Source organism: Tripterygium wilfordii, chromosome 5 (genome assembly GCF_013401445.1).
Source record: "Tripterygium wilfordii isolate XIE 37 chromosome 5, ASM1340144v1, whole genome shotgun sequence".
Lineage (NCBI taxonomy): Eukaryota > Viridiplantae > Streptophyta > Magnoliopsida > Celastrales > Celastraceae > Tripterygium > Tripterygium wilfordii.
The window spans coordinates 3,550,901-3,568,971 of NC_052236.1; the positions used below are offsets into that span (position 1 = coordinate 3,550,901).

An 18,071-nucleotide genomic window follows, 5' to 3' on the forward strand; every position below is an offset into this window, starting at 1 on the left:
CGCTGGCTCAGTTGATAGAGCCCCCATATGTACGATGAACCACCTTCCTGTTTACCCATTAAATGTTTTGTCTGAAATCCAGGATTAGGAAACTGGAAATCAAATTAGGATGTCTGAGAAACGCATTCTCCAATAATATACTTATGAAAATATGAGTTCAACATTATGAATATAGAAAATATTTGGGCAACATATAACTCAAATTTTGTGCTTTTTTTTTATAAAACATAAAACATTTACACAAATATCATTAATTTTTTCCAAAAACATATACCGCCTGTTTGGTGCTTCCGGTTCCGCTGTCGAAGCCGCCGCTGCACCAAATAGGGTGCAGATGCCAACAGATCTGCTGGTATGATGCCAGCGGATCCCAGAAGCTCCAGATCAGAGCTTCTGGGGCGGTTTCACTTCAATTTATATATATTTTAAAAAAAGTTAACGTGGGCCCACACTGACCCCACTGATTGTACCTGAAATATATATATATATATATATATATATATATATATATATAATTTTTTTAAAAGTTAAATATTGGCCCCACTGTTTGTATTAGATATATTGTTAGTACTTTTAATTTTATATTGTTTAACATCTATTTTATTACTTTTAATATTAGCAAGTGAGCCGTTGGTTGAACGACAATTACATTGCATGTAAGGAATCACCTACCCATTAAGTCGTGTGTTCGAATCATACCCCCTCCCCAAATCCCTGTTTTAAAAAAAACTTTTAATATTATATTGTTTACTTTTAATACTTAATGATAAATTGTAGAAATACAATAAATGTAATAAGTTTACATTTAACAATATATATATATATATATATATATTTGAAATGACATTTTATATTATTACTAATTTACTAATTCACTAATAATATATAAATATAAAATATTTCTAACATAATTATATTTTATACTTAAAATTAATTTTAATTATAAATTATATTTGTTAAATTAAATTTAAGATTAAAAATAATATTCTAATAATAAAATTTATTATAAAAATCTTAAAATCTAATATTTTAAAGTTTAACATAATACTTTAATTCAATAGCTTTTCCGCTAACGTCAGCTTTTAGTTCACCAAACACCTCACAGTATATTAGACAGCTTTAAGCTCAGCTTTTTTTTTCACAACTTTTCCGCTAGCATTGAAAATCAATCTTTCCGCTCTACCAAACGACTTATAATGTCACGCCCCGATCCACGGAGCGTGAAGAAAATGACAACATAAACGAGCACCTCACGTGCTATATCACAAACCATTATGATTTCACTAGAAATTTCGACAATATTTCCCCATAAATTGGGGAATCCAATTTGTAAATAGATCACACAACAAACTAAATAGCATCTGACGCTATCAAGGTCAACCGACCCTCAGGGTCCATAGTCAAACATAAATCCCATCATCTTCATCAGACACAAAGTAGTCACGGGACACCTCCCTGTTTACCCATTAAATGTTTTGTCTGAAATCCAAGATTAGGCGACTGGAATCAAATCAAGATGTCTAAAGATGAATTTTCTAATAATATACTTACGAAAATATGAGCTCAACATTATAAATATACAAAATATTTGGGCAACATATAACTCAAATTTTGTGTTTATTTTTATAAAACATAAAACATTTACACAAATATCATTAATTTTTTCCAAAAACATATAAGATATGTTTCCTATTTTTAGTGATCAAGGAACAATAAAGTTATTTTCTATTTTCAAGAACAATTAAATAAAAAGAGCTAAACAAATATGTTTTCATGTTTTGAAAAACAAAAAATAGTTTATAAAACAAATAGGTTAAATTTCAACAAAATCCAAATCACTTCTTGAAAAGTTGAAGTTATTCTTTCTCTTCGACAAGTTCGATCATCAAGCCAACAATCCCTCAACCGAGATGGTTAAGGTATATACTTGAATTAGTTCGGTTTTTTCATTTTTGGGTCGGTTATGGTTTAAGGTTTATATGTTTTTCAGTGTTCAGTTTGCTGTTCGTTGTCAAAACAAACTTTTCCGTTTCAAATCGAAAAAACCAAACGCGCAAGTACGCATTGTGGAGTTGAACTTGCCACCAAAGGGCTAGAATTCTAGCAATCTTAGATATAAGTAATAGATAATAGATAGATACATGTATTAATATTACTTATACTTAGTTTACTTGTTTGCATAAAGTAATAGTACATTATTGATAGTTCTGACACAGGTTTCATACCATGATATATATTATTGGCTTATTTTATTATTTAGTTTACTTTACCCTTTTAGTTTTAGACTTAGATTAGGATTCTACTATCTAGTCTCTACTACCGTAGCTCTACCTCTACCAACACCTTAAAGATTTGAGATTTGAGATTTGAGATGACCTAGACAAAGAAGACTAAAGACCGAGAGGCTGCTGCCCCTTGTGGCTTCTGGTGATCTCTCAAACTCTCCGTTTATCTCCGTCTCATCTCTCATCTCTCCATCTCTGATCTCTCCTACCCTATACAACATTTTTTTCATGCTTAGAGTGGATTTTTTGTGTTTGTTGGGTTCGATACTTTTCTTTGACAATGACACTTTATGTCTGGATTTAATCTGTAAATAGTCGTGTAGATGAGGGGCTCATGTTTCATCTTTGCCACTTTTGGTTTATATAGAATCGAACCAAACCAGTTTTTCAGTCTGGTTTGGTTCGGTTTTCTATGCATATACGATTTGGTTCGGTTTGCCTAAAAATGGGACCGAAAGTTTTTGATTTTACAAAAACCAAAACCGGAACGTTGAACTGAATAAACACCCCTAGGTGTTGGATATGCTCTTACTAGACACATGTATTTTCATGAGAGTTTTGTGGTTTTTTTATAGGGAGGTGAAAGGATGTGACATCTTATGCTGTGGATAATAATGGTCCGCTTGATGGGTCTTCGAAGGGGCTTAGAGCTGGTAAAAAAATGTGCTTGGATGTCAGAGTCGATGAAAGTACTTCTTTTCTTGACGAGGCCATTATCCAAGAACGTTATGACAAGATTGCCAGGCTACGTGTTAAGATAAAAGAAAAGTCACGACTTGTGGAAGAGGCTAGTGTCGTGTAAAAAAACTATAATACTCTGTTTCGTTTTAGAAGATGATGTTGTCGTGTTGAAGGTTGGATTTCTCGTCGGATTACCTTCTCTTCTTGTTATGTGTTTTTGTAGCTTTTTTTAGGTCAAAGGATTGAGCTTGATAAATGAAGAATGGATTAGGTCAATCTCAAAAGTGATAGCAATAATGTTTGAAGGGTTTGTTGTTGAACTAGGAAAGCACAAGTACTATTAAAAATAATAAAGCGTTGGATGTCGTCATAGATGATGGTATGATGATAGAAGGATTCTTGTGAATATTCTTAGAGGGGTCGTTTATTGTAAAACTACTTTTATTTTTTGTCAAAACATATTTATTTTTAAATACAAACTATATATATTTTGATATTTGTTTGATAAGAATGTTGGACATATGGTATTATTTTTCAAAGATAAGAAGGAAGCTGTTTGAGATTCAAATGGTTTAGAATAATTCGAAATGCCATGATGGAATATAATTGAGTTTGTGTAACCTATTTGCGATGTTGTAATCTTCTCAATCAAGTTTCAAACAAAATTTGAGCAAGTCAGGTAATCAAATAAAATTTGTTGGGCAAATGATGTCGATTATTTCGAACAGAAAATCAAACATAACAAATAGTTTTGAAAGTACGACACTTATGTTTTTATTCAATTTTAGCTGAGATTTTGGCTTAACTAGCTTAAGCAAGGTGTTAGCATACAAAGACAATCAATCTAGGTATGAGATAATAAGTATGATTGAAAGTATATGAAATCGATTAGTTCATATATCTGACTTTTGTGTTTGTACTTTCTCTATTAATTTGAACAAAATTTAACACTTTTAGATAGAATTTTGAAAATATTAAAAGTAGTTAGGCTGGATATGAGATAGTAGGTATTTATTGGAAATACATTGGACCGAGATCATAGAAAACTGAAACAAGACTTAAAAAATGATATGGGTATGAGGTAAGTGTATAGTTGCATTTTCCTCTCAGTTGACATTCAATATGTCGTAGTTGTTGAGTTTGAATAAAGATATGGTGGAAAGGCTTTGCTGCCTAGGGATTGAGGATGCTCATGCTATTAAGCTTTCCCGTGATAGTGATTGTCTTTTGTTACGCGCAAAATAGAGAAGTCGTTGACCCTCTAACGCTCAAGTTAGTTTTGTTATCAAAAGGGGAATTGAGGTTAAAAAACTTTACAGTAGTACGAAGACTTGGTCATCGGGATTGATTGGTTGTAGCGGATTGGTTCTTGGGATGCTACTCGTCTACCAAGCTTGCTATGTACGTATCTTGGGAACTTAGCTATGGCATCTTTAGAAGACTTGTGTGCTTCTCTGTGTTGTTTCCTTAGGAGATTTTAAGTGGGGGTCTTTGGGATTTGTATGAGTGTCAACCTCATTCTTGGAGCTATCTGCTTTGGAGCCATGATGATTGATCAAAGGCTTTGCATAGCTGGTCGAAAGCCCATGCCATCTTTTTTCCATGTCATTGTGAAGGACGTTCTCCTGAGTCGGAGTCGGAGTCGGAGGTCTTGGTAGCTCAAGCAAATGAGAGAAGTTTGAGAGGATTTTGAAAACTTTTTATAGATACGTTTATCGAGGTTTAGAGGGTTTAGTCTTGAAATATGTAAAATCAACTTAAAATATTATTTAATATCTATAAGTTTGAATTTTAAAATTATACAATCAACATGTCCAATCAACTGCTACATCATTATGATCTTTATGTACATAAATCCTATATATGTATATCACTACCCTTTTTGGATAAATTTAAGATCTGTTTGGTATCACTTTTGTTTTTTGTTTTAGTTTTCAAAAAATAAAAAACAAAAACAAAAAATATTGTTTCCAAAACTTTTAAAAACTTTTTTTTTTTCAAAAGTTTTGAAAACCTGTTTTTGGTCATAAAACCAAAATAGAAAATACAAGCAAACAATATTATTTTGTTTTTGTTTTCTATTTTTTAAAAACTAAAACAAAAAATAAGAAATCAAACATATCCTTAATTTTTCTTTTAGAAAAAAAATACTGCTCAATTTCGTAAAGATAGTTGAAATAAATAGCGTGATTTTTATTTTTAATCAAAAGAAAATTTTGCCGTAGCCCACTGCTACGGCCTACGGGGATGCCACAGCAGAGACAACTCCGGTTACTAGACGAGTTCAATCGCTGACCTGGCCATCTCGAAGCTGATCTTTGCTATCCTTACCTTCTTGCTCCCGACTTATTGCACACCTCGACTCTGCATCACTGTGTCTCAGGTACCCTCCCCTCTCTCTGTTCTGCTGTTTGATTGTTGAGAAATTGTAGAGAAGTGAAGGATAAATACTGGGCCTTAGATATTCTCGCTTTGTGCATTCCATTGCTTCTTCTTTTTTTATTTATTTATTCTCTCGCCCTAGATTTGAATAGGTATAATGTTGCTACGCGTGGATCTTTTCGGATTGGAATTTGAATTCCAATTCCGTCCTTAACTTCTTATTTGTTGTGTTGATTCCGCCAGATCGAGTTAGTTCTGGTTTCCTCGCCATAGATTTCTGTAGTTATGTCGAATTTGAAATCCAATTCGGTCTTTAACCTTTTTTTTTTTTTTTTGTGTTGATTTCTTAAGTTCATTGTGTTGTGATGCAGCAAAGCTGACAAGTACCTGAAGATCAAAACAATGATTTCCTTTGAAATGAACGACCGAAAGAGTGAGTGATTTCGTTCTGTTGTTTATGATATGTGGATTTTTTTAAAGCCCTATAATAGTTTTGTAGACAGAAATTGCCTGTTATTTTCAGAGAGTGAGCTGTTGTGGACCATTTAGATCCTAATAAATCTGTAGACATGTGTATCTATATGTTTTTGAAACTGCAGTGTTTTAAGGAAGTCTGTTTTAGTTATTTGCATATCTTGTCTGATGCTAGATGGAAATTGTTGGCGCTGATAATCTGTTCGGGATGTAGAAGAAAAAAATCAAAGGATTATGTTTATTATCACCGAAAGACTGTTGTAAATATATCACTTTCACTTGTGTTCTTTACAAGGAAAGGAGTGGTGTGAAATTATAATGACACAATCTTTAACTTGAATTCGTTTCCTGAAATCTTACCCTATTTGACAGAACTCCTGTGAAGATATACCTAATTTAGTTTAGAATCTAAACTTTAGATTAACACTTCTTCCAAATAATTTGGCAGGAATCAACTAGAAATCATTTGTCACTGCAAATACGATTGACTGATGAAAAATTTAGAAATAATTTGTTCCTCATACTTCTCCCCTTTTACTTTTACTACTTGATGCACTAGAGTGCATAGTATGAAGAATCCTTGGCTTTGGTAGCTTAAGTGTTCTGTTGTTTGAAAGCATGAATGTACTAAACTCCTCTATTTTAGGGTACCTCAATAATCTATTATCTGCTATTTGGGCAAGGCCATTCTATTTTAGTGATGAATATCGGTCCTGGGATTTTGGCATATTCTATGGTGGATTCGTTTGAGAAATGATCATCAACGATTAAAGCATTCAGATTCATTTTGAGAAACGATAATGAATAATTAAAGCTTATCTTCTTTATTGACTCCTTATTAATTTCCGCTTGATTTTATGCACTGGTGGAAGGTTTTTGTGCACTTGTTTTTCCTCATTTTTAAATATTTCGTTTAAATCTCAAATTCAGTTTTTTTTTTAATCGAACTCAGCTTATTTGCTTGTCCCCAGTGTGTCGACCTTATTGTGCTGGATGATAGTCTCTTTTTTTCCTTTTGTCCACCCTCCCCCCCCACGCACTCACTATTTTGAGAGCTGGCAATTTGTTTCAACTACTTTGTTTCATTTGTTGTTCCTTCCATTTTGGAAATTTTTAGTATCTTTTGGCAGACATTGGCCTTTATTTCGGGTTTGTTACTGAGTTCTTTTTTTTATAAAAAAAAAATGACTAGTGAGAAAAAAATTTCAAGTTTGGCAACGTACGCACCTGTTGTATTCCTTTTGTTTTATGATGATCTAATCAGGGTTGTGATTTGGAATATTAGATCTCAGAACCAATTAATTACTGGTTCTTGAGTTACATTCATGATTCTGTTAACTCTTTGTCTTTGTTAATACAAGCAAATGCTCTCAAATATTAGTAATAGTATCCTTTAAATATTACAGTGGCAAATGCTCTGTGCTCACTCTTAGACCTAATTTCTTTTGTTGCCTCTATAATTTGGGCACATCCCAGTGTTGTATATTCTTGAATAATCTGATGGGGAACATTGCGTACTCCCTTTTTAGTTTAGAAAATTTTGAAAGTTGAAACATTTATTATGATTATTTATGAAATGAAACAGAGATCGGACTGGGATTGACGGGGTTTGGCATTCTGTTCACTTTCCTTGGGGTTATATTTTTCTTCGACAAGGGATTGCTCGCGATGGGGAATGTAAGCTTCTTATTCTTATCACTTATACTATAAGCAAAAGGAAACATTAGTGTCTTGCACATCTTTTTCTTGCTTATATTCACATTTAAAGTCATCCTTTTAGCTTTTGGCAGAAAGATGTCTATTCTGCCTATTGCTGATTTCTCCTATTATTAATGCTTGCTTATTTTCTGTTATTTATCAGATCCTTTTCTTATCGGGTGTGACTCTAACTATTGGACTGAAGTCTACCATGCAATTTTTTGTGAAACGTCAAAACTACAAGGTCATTTTTGTTTGATGACTATGTCATTATAATTTATGTTTCATCCTTTGCAGCTAGATCTGCATTTTTAAATTCATCGTTTTACTTGCTCTATGCTTCTTTTTTCCTTTGCTATAGGGAACTATATCTTTTGGTGCTGGCTTCTTCGTTGTTGTAATAGGATGGCCTATTCTGGGCATGATTTTGGAATCATATGGATTTATTGTTCTCTTCAGGTTGATTGGAATTGGAAGTTCTTGATTTCATTGTTATGTTGTAAGGTTTACTTCTGAGATTGCTAATTGAATTTTTTGTGCAGTGGCTTCTGGCCTACACTGGCTGTTTTTCTGCAAAGGATTCCAATTCTTGGTTGGGTGTTTCAACAACCATATATCAGATCGGTATGTTCAGTTTGAGACTTTGAGTGTAAATAATAGTTAACACCTTTAAAAATAAATAATTCTATGGATAAGAATTAAGAAGATAAAATGAATAAAAGGTAAGCATAAGGCTTAAGGCTCCTGCAGTGGGCAGGGTCAGAGACGGTCAAGATGTACACAAACTTCCTGGCTTACTCCAACATAATATGTGGAGAGACTGTTTTCAAGAATTGAACCTATGACCTATATAGGTTGCACCCCTACAATTCTATTACTAGGCCATATGTTCACCTGTCAGAAGAGTATATAAACAAACAGAATGAAAAAAAGAATAAGAAGATGTTCAGTTAGATTTATGCATTTTGAGAAGCCATCTTCGTGTTTGGTGATTGGGTGATATGCTGTGCATGACTCAAATTAAGTACTTAGTGCTGGTGTTATTCTCGTCATTTGAGATCGTAGGCAATTGTAGAATTCACAGTGTACCTAATTGTTATAATTATTTTTCAATTTGTGTAAAACAAATGACTGGAGCATTCTGAAATAAATCAGTAAACAATCTGGGCATTTTTCATGGATCGTTAAATTGAATAGCTTAATGAACTATGATTGCCAAATTTCTAATACTTTCTGGTATGTGCTAAGGAGATTGTGTTTCTTTCCGGTCAGTATCATTGCTGATGAAGTGGAACTTCTCTAGTTACTTTTCTGATTAGCTTGGGTACTACTCTTAAGATATCTTGGATTTTTGCCAAAAGTGTTCACTGGTATAACTTTCATGATGAGGAGGGATGGAGGTGAGAAAGACGGGAGACAAAAGAATAACCACAATTTTTATCAGAAAATATTCATGGAATGTACAGGTTCTATGAGCTATTTTTATTAGAAAGTCATCGTAGTGACAATAATTGAGTTGTACAAATGTGTATGATAAACTTCTGTTGAGGTGAGACAAATTGGAGGTCAATGCAATACATTAAATTTAGTGATGACTAGTTCAGTCAAAGGAATTTTTGTAGGAATGTTTCTAGATCAATAAGAGAATTTTGGAAAATAATGCATTTATATGTAGGTACTACTTGCTTAACAAAACAAGGGGAGGTTATACAATGATTGTGTGAGAATTTAGTTACAACCAGGATAAAGTTCAACAGAAAGTGTCTAGAATTTGATGTTTTAACGGGAGCCTCACAAGAGGAAAATAATGAGGGCAGTCTTGCTTTTTGACAAATCAAAGAATAATTCACATTTATCTGGGAAAAACTGCCTAGTGCTGCCTGCTTATAGTGCCTTCATATTAGGCAAAGTATAACTGGTTGATAGGATGAAGAAAAGTGCATTGAAGTTTTCTAGTTTGATTATCCTAGACCACCGCTTTAGCTGATTGACCATGTTTTGAGTACGTTTGGTCATACTTTTGAAAGGAAGCTTGGCAATGACAAAATGGAGGGTCTATAAAGAAGAGATAACCAACTTAGAAAAGACTATTGAGCATAAAATTATCGCTCTTGGATCCTCTACCTAATATAGAACATTTTCCGGAAAAATATTTTTCCTGTAAGACAATTTTGTTGTGTCTGTGTGTGTGAAAAACGACTTGGGTGATAACCTAGTAGTGAATCTCTCTGGGGTCAAACCGTATGAACTTGGAAGGTTCTGAGTTCGATTTTCACTGAGAGCAATACATTTATGGCTATGTGTTGGGTTTTGGCCTAAGTTACCTTGTCGTCAGGTGAGAAACTTATGCGTGCGAGCCTGGCGGCCTGAGTTTAGGATTATATTGGATGTCCAAAGGCAAACTTTTATGGTATCATTCTCAGTTAAAAAAAAAGAACGAGAGAGGGTGTTGCATAATTTTGATGTGTTCCGATTCTGGTTGCTGCTGCATAATTTTGATGTGTTCCAATTCTGGCCGCTGTTCATTCTTGCAAGCAGAATGAGCTATACCTTTGTTCTGTTTATTAATATTTCTTTTTTTAACTGAACAAATGTGCAGCTTTTTGACCGATATCGAGGCAAAAGGGTTCCTGTATAACCAGATATCGAAAGGAAGTGTGACAACTGTGACAAACACTTTGCAAGTCCATGTAAATACAATCGGATGAAGTGCCCAGTGATCTTGGCTGGTCTGGAGTGCCCAGTATCACATTTGTTTCCCCTAGCACTAACAGGATCATTTCAAGTCTCAAATGATTCTGTATTGTGGATGTTATTAAAAATAATGATATTATAGATCAAGGTATTCCTGAGTTTGAGTTTATGTTGCTTTGCTCTGTTGTTTCCAGACAGACAGACACTAGTGATGTACAAAAGAAAAAGACCACTGATGAATGGATTGATAGCTTTCTACTTTCTAGCATGAGGATTTACAAAAGAAGAAAAACTTCATTTGATTACACACATATATATAGCTTCTGTTTTTTCTGGCCTTTTTTTTTTTTTTTGTTTCATATGAAATAACAAATACCCTAACCCTAATTTACAGGGGGTTGTTGCTCGATGCATAGCTAAGAGAGCACAAGACTTCGGGAGTTGATGCACAATAGACTAGTTGTGATTATACCAGCACGAATGAACTAGATACTATTGAATTCTGCAGTTGAACTTGCTAATGCTAAAATAATACCATTTGTTGATTACCAATTAGCAAAGTTTGGAGTTCATTTCTTGGAACAGCCACATAAATCTAATAGACCACTGCGTGCGTGCGTGTGTATATATATATATATATATCGAATATCATTTTGTTTACTTATATCACGAGTATATTGATAAGGGTTTGATTCCCCCTCTTTTTTTTAAAAAAAAAAAAAGACTGACCGATAAATACACAGTCGCTAATGTGAAGTATTTCTAATAGGCCGAAACTGTCAAGACTCAAAAAGTATTATTATTGGGAACATAAATTACAAGCAAAAAAAATCACAATTGATGAATTCCTGTATTTCGTTTGTTAATTTAAAGTAAATCCAACAAATGAAATAAAGAAACAATTGTTTGATCAGATGTTAATAAACATAATTCATGACTACTAAAGAAAGCTAAGATGACATTTACTGCAACCTTCAGGCCTCGCACATCGGTTATCTACATAAAATAAACTTATCCATGGCTCCGCAATTCATTCCTCCCGAAGAACAACAATAAACTGCATGTGAAAAAAAAGAAAACCGAGTCATGAGAGATTAAGAACAAAAATTCAATATATTTTTTTCTCGCCTGTTTTACTGCTGAATGAGTCGTGAAGTACGTACCTAATGGTGTAATTCTCATTCCCAAGTAACCAAGACCATAGAATTGTCCAGGCCTGATTGTCCGAAGGTCAACTTACTCTCGTAATCTAGAGATTTGGCACCTGGAATTGCCTGTGTCAGGCGGAATTGTCTCGTCTCAGCTTCCCCAAGTTGAGAGTAGCAGAATGACCACAGCAGCTGCATATAACAAGCATGCCAAGTAACAATCCTTGTGCCAAACTTCTGGCCCGGATGATAATAATTTCTAGCTAAGGATACTTCTCTCTAAAGACAATATGCCTTGAGGAAATAACATGCTTGATCGTGGTCTCAATGCAATTAAGAAGAAAATAAACCTATTTGTATGTCACTCTATAGCGGCAGTCCATAAAAATGACATGTTCTATTCTCAAGGAAAGATGAGACATGCAAGTGAGAACATAATTCCTCGCTCAGTCACTAAACATCCGAGGAAAGCAACCATCAAACTCATAAGATGTAAAAGGTTTGCAGTTAGCAGATTCCAAAACTAATTATTCCATCAAGACATTTACAAAAATTCACAATTTAGCAGAGCATTATATTAACCCCAACCCCAATGTATTGGCAACAACCATGTACCACATAAAATGTCTACAGCCAAAAGGTGTCAAAAGAACAAAGGCAAAAATAAAATGGCTTACCTGTATTGGATCAATATGCAAGAAATTTCTCTGAACCCTGCGTCCATCTGGAAGACGAACACCCACTCTACATAGGAGCTTCCTATCACCCTTGGCTTCTTCGGGAAGAGGTGGATAGGCAGGGCTCTTTTTTGGACAGGTTTCTAGCTCATTGTCAATAGTAGTTACCTCTTTCTCACCAATATCTGCATCTTTAACCCTTTCCATAGAAGCAGCTAATGCTCGTTGCAATTCCTTATCTTCATCATGAGTTTCACTTGAGGACACTGGAGATTAACTTGGTTTTATTTCTTATAGATACTAGGAACATATCTATTCAAATGTACTTAAAAACATCACTTAAATAAAAATCATGGTAAACATCATATTAGACATGCTCGAAAATATCAGCTCACTATAAGCAATTTACATTCAAGCACAAAAAAAAATTACATCATAGGAGAATAAAGCTTCGAAAAAGTAACTTCAATTGAAGATCTAACCAGGTAAGTTTCTCCCAAAGCTAGTCAACATGTAGAACTATTCTATTCAACTTCTGCATAAGGCATCAAAGTGAAGTTTTATCTGATTGAAAAGTGGTTCAATCAAAGATAGCTACTTTTTTTTTTTTGTTCTTCCCTGGATCATCGGATAAAATATTTATCAATTTTGAAGGTCTAGCTTCTATATGAATTATCTTCTGTAGACTCTTTTATGTTTACATTTTTTCCATTAATACCAACATGCCTTTTTAGTTTCTAATATTCTGCCACAATCACTTGGAAGAAGATGTCCCTATCCAAAATGAGACAACAATTGTCTGGGACACAATCACTGTTGATTGGTTTTAAGTTCAAACTTCTCTACCACAAATAATTATTTAATACAGCAGATAAGGAAGAAAAATAATTTACCTTTGGCATTATGAGGTCGAATAGTAGCACTTTCCCTTGGACGCTTATGGGAAAGAGTTACATGATGATCTCGTGGGCCACCATCCATGAAGGGTACGAGATCCTGCAGTTCAAGACATGCCTCAAATCAGCAAGCTAAAATTTCAGAATACGAAGGTGAATTCATAATGCACAACAAACAAAACAAAATTCCTTAGTTTCCTTCATTGGAAGATTTTTCTCTATAATACTGCACAAATATTTAAAAGAAAAGGTCAACAACTTCCGTGCACAAGGCTCTTACAGTGGGCCGGGACAGGCTGGATATATGCACACCTTACCCCCACTGTTCTAGGAATTAAACGTGTAACCTCTAGGTTGCACCCCTGCAACTCTACCACAGGCAAACATGTGGCCCAGTGGTAGAATTGCAGGGGTGCAATCTAGAGGTCATAGGCTGGAAACAACCTCTCCATATAATCATATTATATGAGGGTAAGGTCTACATACATCTTGTATGTCTCCGACCCTGCCCACTGTGGGAGCCTTGAGCATTGATGTTGTTTACCTACTACACAAATATATAAAAGGAAAAAAATGAACAAAATACCTCTAGAAAACTCTCCGGTTGAACCATCCCAACCCATGAACGCATCTTTTGCCCAGTGATTGGGTCAATGACCAGCACAACAGGAATAGAATCCAACTTGTAGTAAGTGCAAACCTTCTTGCCCTCACTTGTATCATCATAAACCTAATTTTACAAAGGGAACTTGATAATGATAAATATATCAACAAACTGAATAAATAATGCGAAGGAACAACAATAATATAAAAATCCAAGTCCATGATACACCTAATATCACAAAATTCCAATAAACATTGTCATGGGTAGGATCCCATTGCAGAGAGGTTACATCTTTCAACTTTAACATCCTACAATAATCATGTATGTGTGAGCCTCAACAGGAGTACGATTTTAACCATTCAAAAAAACAAAGGAGTCAATAACTACAATTGTGGTGTCAGAGGACATTAATTCAAGTTTGCCTAACTAATTTAATAACCATGTTACAGTAACTCCAACAAAAAATTCACAAATATAATTTTTTCCTTTGTGAGTGCAAAAGAAGAATTTTACTATGGCGCACAAAGATAGTGCAACCCAAAGATAAGGATTACAAAAAGAACCAACATAACCCGGGGGGGGGGGGGGGGGGACAACACTAGTTATGTTGTATACTTGTATCAACTATAAAGGGTAAAATTTTCTAAAAGGTTACTGCATTGCCTAGATAATCGACAACCAGAATAACACCTAATAAGTAACTCGCCAACAGTTTTATATGCCAACTGGAATTTAAAGTTTCCCTATTAAATGCATTTTTTTATCATCAGAATCTTGCCGTAGATATTGCAATGTCTGATCCTTTTCCTCTAAAAAATATGGACAGGATTGATTAAGATATATATATATGTGGCAGGGATGATTCTAGTTGTCCCGTGTTGCCTACTCATCTCAGCACTAACATTAACTGCTGGCAGGGACAGCATTCGAGCTTCCTATATACCTTTGTATCCTAAAGTTTACAGTTGAGACCATCGTAGATATCATGACATTTCTCCTTTAAAAAAATTGGTGCTTCCTCAAAAGAAGAGCTTCTTGTCACTCCCATAAAAAGAAAATGAGAGAAAAATAAAGAAGAAAAAAAAAAGATGCCTGAGAAAAGAAAATGACTGATATGTGAATATTTTATAATTGAGATAACTCATGAATTCTTGCAGTACAATGCTGAACTCATTACATCATCTTCTGCACAAGACTACAATGCTGAACTTTCATTGTCTCATCTTTTTGTTTTTTTAAATTTTTTTGGGCAAAAGACCTCCCGGTTTTGGCTAAATTTTTCGGACCCATAGCATCAGCCTTTTAAAAATATCTCAGTATTGTTAAGATATCCACAATCTAAACTGAACATATATCCCTTACATGATTCCCAAAAAAGATATAAATACCAGGATACCAATGTAAGTGGTACACAGGGCAACTGCCTAGAAAGGATCATATGACAACTCTATCAATATCAATATAGACCAACGCTAGAAGCAACATAACCTTTTATTAGATAGCATCAAGGTCGCCAGATTTGAAAAAAGTATCTAAACTCTGAAGCACATGGCAAAAATCAACCAAAAATAAAAAATTAGACAAGCAACACAGATAGGATTAAAAAATGCTATCATAGGCATAGCAAGTCAATTACCTGCCAGAAGACGAAATTGGTTGTGATGGTTTGAGCAACTGCTTCATTTGCCCATGTATCCCGATTAAGCTTTAAAAAATAGGCATACAAAACACCAAAAATTAGAATTGAAATCTAAACATAAAAACTGTCCAAATCAGGAGTAGATAAATAAACAATCATATGGTACCATGTGTGAGCTGAACTCTTTCGTGGATTGTAAGTTCACAAGGAGCCATTTGTCCTGCATAGAAGCAACTGCTTTTGCCTGGAGTTGCACGTAACTTAATTTTCAGTTATATGAGCTTATATATGGTTATATTCAAAAATGAAGCTAACAATAAACAAATTATGTAGCCCTACTCATTAGAACCCTATCTACCTTTTCAAATGAGCCTTGGAACATCAAATGGAAAGGAGGACGATATAAAGAAGCCAAATTATCTCTTGGATTCTCCGTCGTTGATGCTGATGCAGCACTTTGATCAGATTCCCAAACACCAGCACGCCTCACTTCCTCGCCAAAATTACGAAATGCGACCAAGGAACTTGGTTCATGTGGAATAAATCCTGCCCTGGATGATCTAAAGGAAGCAAACAAATGTAAAGTGACGGAAAATAAATTTGCTTTTGGAAAACAAGGGAAAAAAGAAAATGAAGACAAGCTATAATTTAGTAAGGCAGAAAGGGAAAATATCAAAACAAATTATCTTAGCTAAAGCTTCAACAAAGCTGGCAAATAGGGAACATACCCATACAGCATAGCATCATCATAAAGAGTCTCCCTAACAACTGGTAAAGGAGGCCGTACTTCATCTCCACCTTCTTGACCATGATTGTCACTCACAACATTGCTTGATGTGCTTAGCCAATTGGTTGAAATTGACAAAAAAATAAATTGAAGAGCACAGAAAAAATAATAAATTAAAAAATACATATATTTTGGAATGATTAAACAACTTAAATATGAAAATCTAAATAAATATCTGCAGTACCTTGGATTTTGGTTAGGATTTTCAGTTGATGAAGTTGATGCAATTACCCCACCATCACCACCCACAAAATAAAGTTGGATAGCTTCCTCAAGCTGCCAACTTGTAGCCTACGACAATATCACATTTATGCATACATGACTCAAATGTATAACAATTATGGATGTCTAGCCCACATACTAATAGTAAATCCAGGTGAAAAACAGAACTCAAAAGTTTGTACAGACCATCAATGTAAAACAAAAAAGATTTTGATATTGGAATCACTAAATTCCAGAAAGTAGACAATGATGCTTGCACTTCCTTGCTAGCTTTAGTACACACCGAAACCACATAAAGGCACAAACTTTAATATTTTGTGGAGGGAAATATTGCTCCCACTGGCATATACATACATAATACACACATACATGTGTGGGAAGAGCTTAAGAGCCAGCCATAGAAAACATCTCACATTAACTCATCTATGCAACATATAACAGCCAACTTTAGGCAGTCATATTCTCCACAGAAACGCAATGAAAGGATTACCTTGTCAGAAACTAGTAAGACTTCAGACCCATGTTATTGAAATTGGATTCATTATCACATTGAACATGCTCAAACCTCCAACTCATCACAGATTAAGTCCAGCCTTTCAACAATTAATTCACTAAATTTTGAAAGTTTGGAATAAATCGAACACAATTTCGAAGAAAACAATCAGTAAAGACCATCAGAAATCCATACATCATTTAAGCAACAATAATAACTAAACCCTCATAAAACTCCCAACAAACCAAAGATTTGCTTCGTCAAGAGGCAAAAATCGAGCTCAGAAAAATTAGCAGAACAAGCAATCGAAAGAAGTACCTGTAAGAACTGTCGGGCAGTATCCGCCGTTTGGCCAACGGCGATCTCCAGAAAGGACGAGACTAGCGTCTGCTGATCAGTGGCAGACAACAGTCCTTCCATGGCTGCTTATTCAGTTTCGATTGCTAGAATTAAAAAATGAGTGATCTTTTCACCAGCGATTTAAAGCATCTCCAAATGCAAATCCAAATCCAAATCAAAATCCCAACCCATGTAGGATTTTTTTTCCTTTGTACATTTTTATACCCAATCAAGGTTTACCCTTTCTTAGGGTTGCGCTTTTCATGAATGTTTGAGAGCTCGTGAGGTAAACCGTAAATGTCCTCCTAGTCCTTTAGGAAAGTTGGGCCATCAAGTGTGGGCGGGCTGAACCTATCATATGGGCTACTAAGTAACAAGATTACTTCGTTTTGGGAAATTAGGGCTTTGTAACAAAAGAAATTTTATTTTCGTGTCCATAAAAATATATTTATAAATTAAAGGCATTTGACTTATGTCTTTTGGACGGTTAAATTAATGTGATTTTAGTCAACTTGTAAAAGGAAATTATTGTCCAAAAGTAAAAATAAAAAATAAAAAATAAAAAATTTAAGGTGTTGTAATTGTTTTTTTTTTAATAGAAAGACAATTGAAAAAATAGAAAACTAAACACTCTCCCTTAACAATAAGGGAGACAAACGTGGAGAACTCTCCAACCAAATAGTCATGTCAACCAAATGCATAGCCATTATAGCAAGAGAATGTTCAGCTCCATTAGCAGCTCTGTTGACATGGTGATAACCCAACTGATATGAAATTTAAGACCTACTAAAAATATAGCGATTTCAAACCCAAATTATACTCGCAAGTGCACGAATCAATTGTAGTATAGAAGTGGTAAATACGAGTGTCGTACCCACAAGAACTGAATATTAAATATATGCAATTCCAACTCTTCGTAATTATCAGGAGAAACAAAATGAATAAAGATTAACACAACTAGACAAACACTAGAGATCCGATTTCACCAACTCTATTGTATTTAAATTATTTAGCCAATAATTCTCATTTCATTCATGCATGTCAAAGATCAA

At 34.4% G+C, this 18,071-nt stretch overlaps 2 protein-coding genes across 3 annotated transcripts; one reads left to right on the plus strand and one right to left on the minus strand.

The window, feature by feature from the left end:
- Positions 1-5,148: 5,148 nt before the first annotated feature.
- Positions 5,149-10,552, plus strand: LOC119998294 (vesicle transport protein GOT1-like). The gene is made up of 7 exons (XM_038845586.1): positions 5,149-5,349; positions 5,720-5,781; positions 7,408-7,499; positions 7,684-7,764; positions 7,882-7,979; positions 8,063-8,144; positions 10,120-10,552. The coding sequence occupies exons 2-7, from the start codon at positions 5,751-5,753 to the stop codon at positions 10,156-10,158; spliced, it is 423 nt and encodes a 140-aa protein (XP_038701514.1). The 5' UTR covers positions 5,149-5,349; positions 5,720-5,750; the 3' UTR covers positions 10,159-10,552.
- A 409-nt stretch (positions 10,553-10,961) lies between these two features.
- On the minus strand, positions 10,962-17,298 carry LOC119998181 (plant UBX domain-containing protein 7-like). 2 transcript variants are annotated; one of them, XM_038845430.1, is made up of 11 exons: positions 16,999-17,298; positions 16,150-16,256; positions 15,907-16,017; positions 15,537-15,729; positions 15,345-15,422; positions 15,176-15,244; positions 13,522-13,665; positions 12,933-13,035; positions 12,040-12,305; positions 11,378-11,554; positions 10,962-11,271 (listed from the first exon to the last, which is right to left on the minus strand). In XM_038845430.1, exons 1-10 carry the CDS (start codon positions 17,098-17,100, stop codon positions 11,393-11,395), a joined length of 1,335 nt encoding a protein of 444 aa, XP_038701358.1. In that variant the 5' UTR covers positions 17,101-17,298; the 3' UTR covers positions 10,962-11,271; positions 11,378-11,392. The 2 variants fall into 2 exon arrangements, with proteins under 2 accessions (XP_038701358.1, XP_038701357.1); XM_038845429.1 differs by having other exon boundaries at positions 10,992-11,271; positions 15,537-15,738; positions 16,999-17,297.
- Positions 17,299-18,071: the final 773 nt, after the last annotated feature.

Bases quoted from the DNA above. Each gene is read 5' to 3' on its own strand.
- LOC119998294 (XM_038845586.1), top strand. From the start codon at position 5,751: ATGATTTCCTTTGAAATGAACGACCGAAAGA. The intron at 7,500-7,683 runs GTAAGCTTCTTA...GTTATTTATCAG, and splicing joins GATTGCTCGCGATGGGGAAT to ATCCTTTTCTTATCGGGTGT. The intron at 7,765-7,881 runs GTCATTTTTGTT...CCTTTGCTATAG, and splicing joins TGAAACGTCAAAACTACAAG to GGAACTATATCTTTTGGTGC.
- LOC119998181 (XM_038845429.1), bottom strand. From the start codon at position 17,100: ATGGAAGGACTGTTGTCTGCCACTGATCAGCAGACGCTAGTCTCGTCC. The intron at 15,739-15,906 runs GTATGTTCCCTA...TGCTTCCTTTAG, and splicing joins GATGATGCTATGCTGTATGG to ATCATCCAGGGCAGGATTTA. The intron at 12,306-12,932 runs GTAAATTATTTT...GTTAATCTCCAG, and splicing joins TCGACCTCATAATGCCAAAG to TGTCCTCAAGTGAAACTCAT.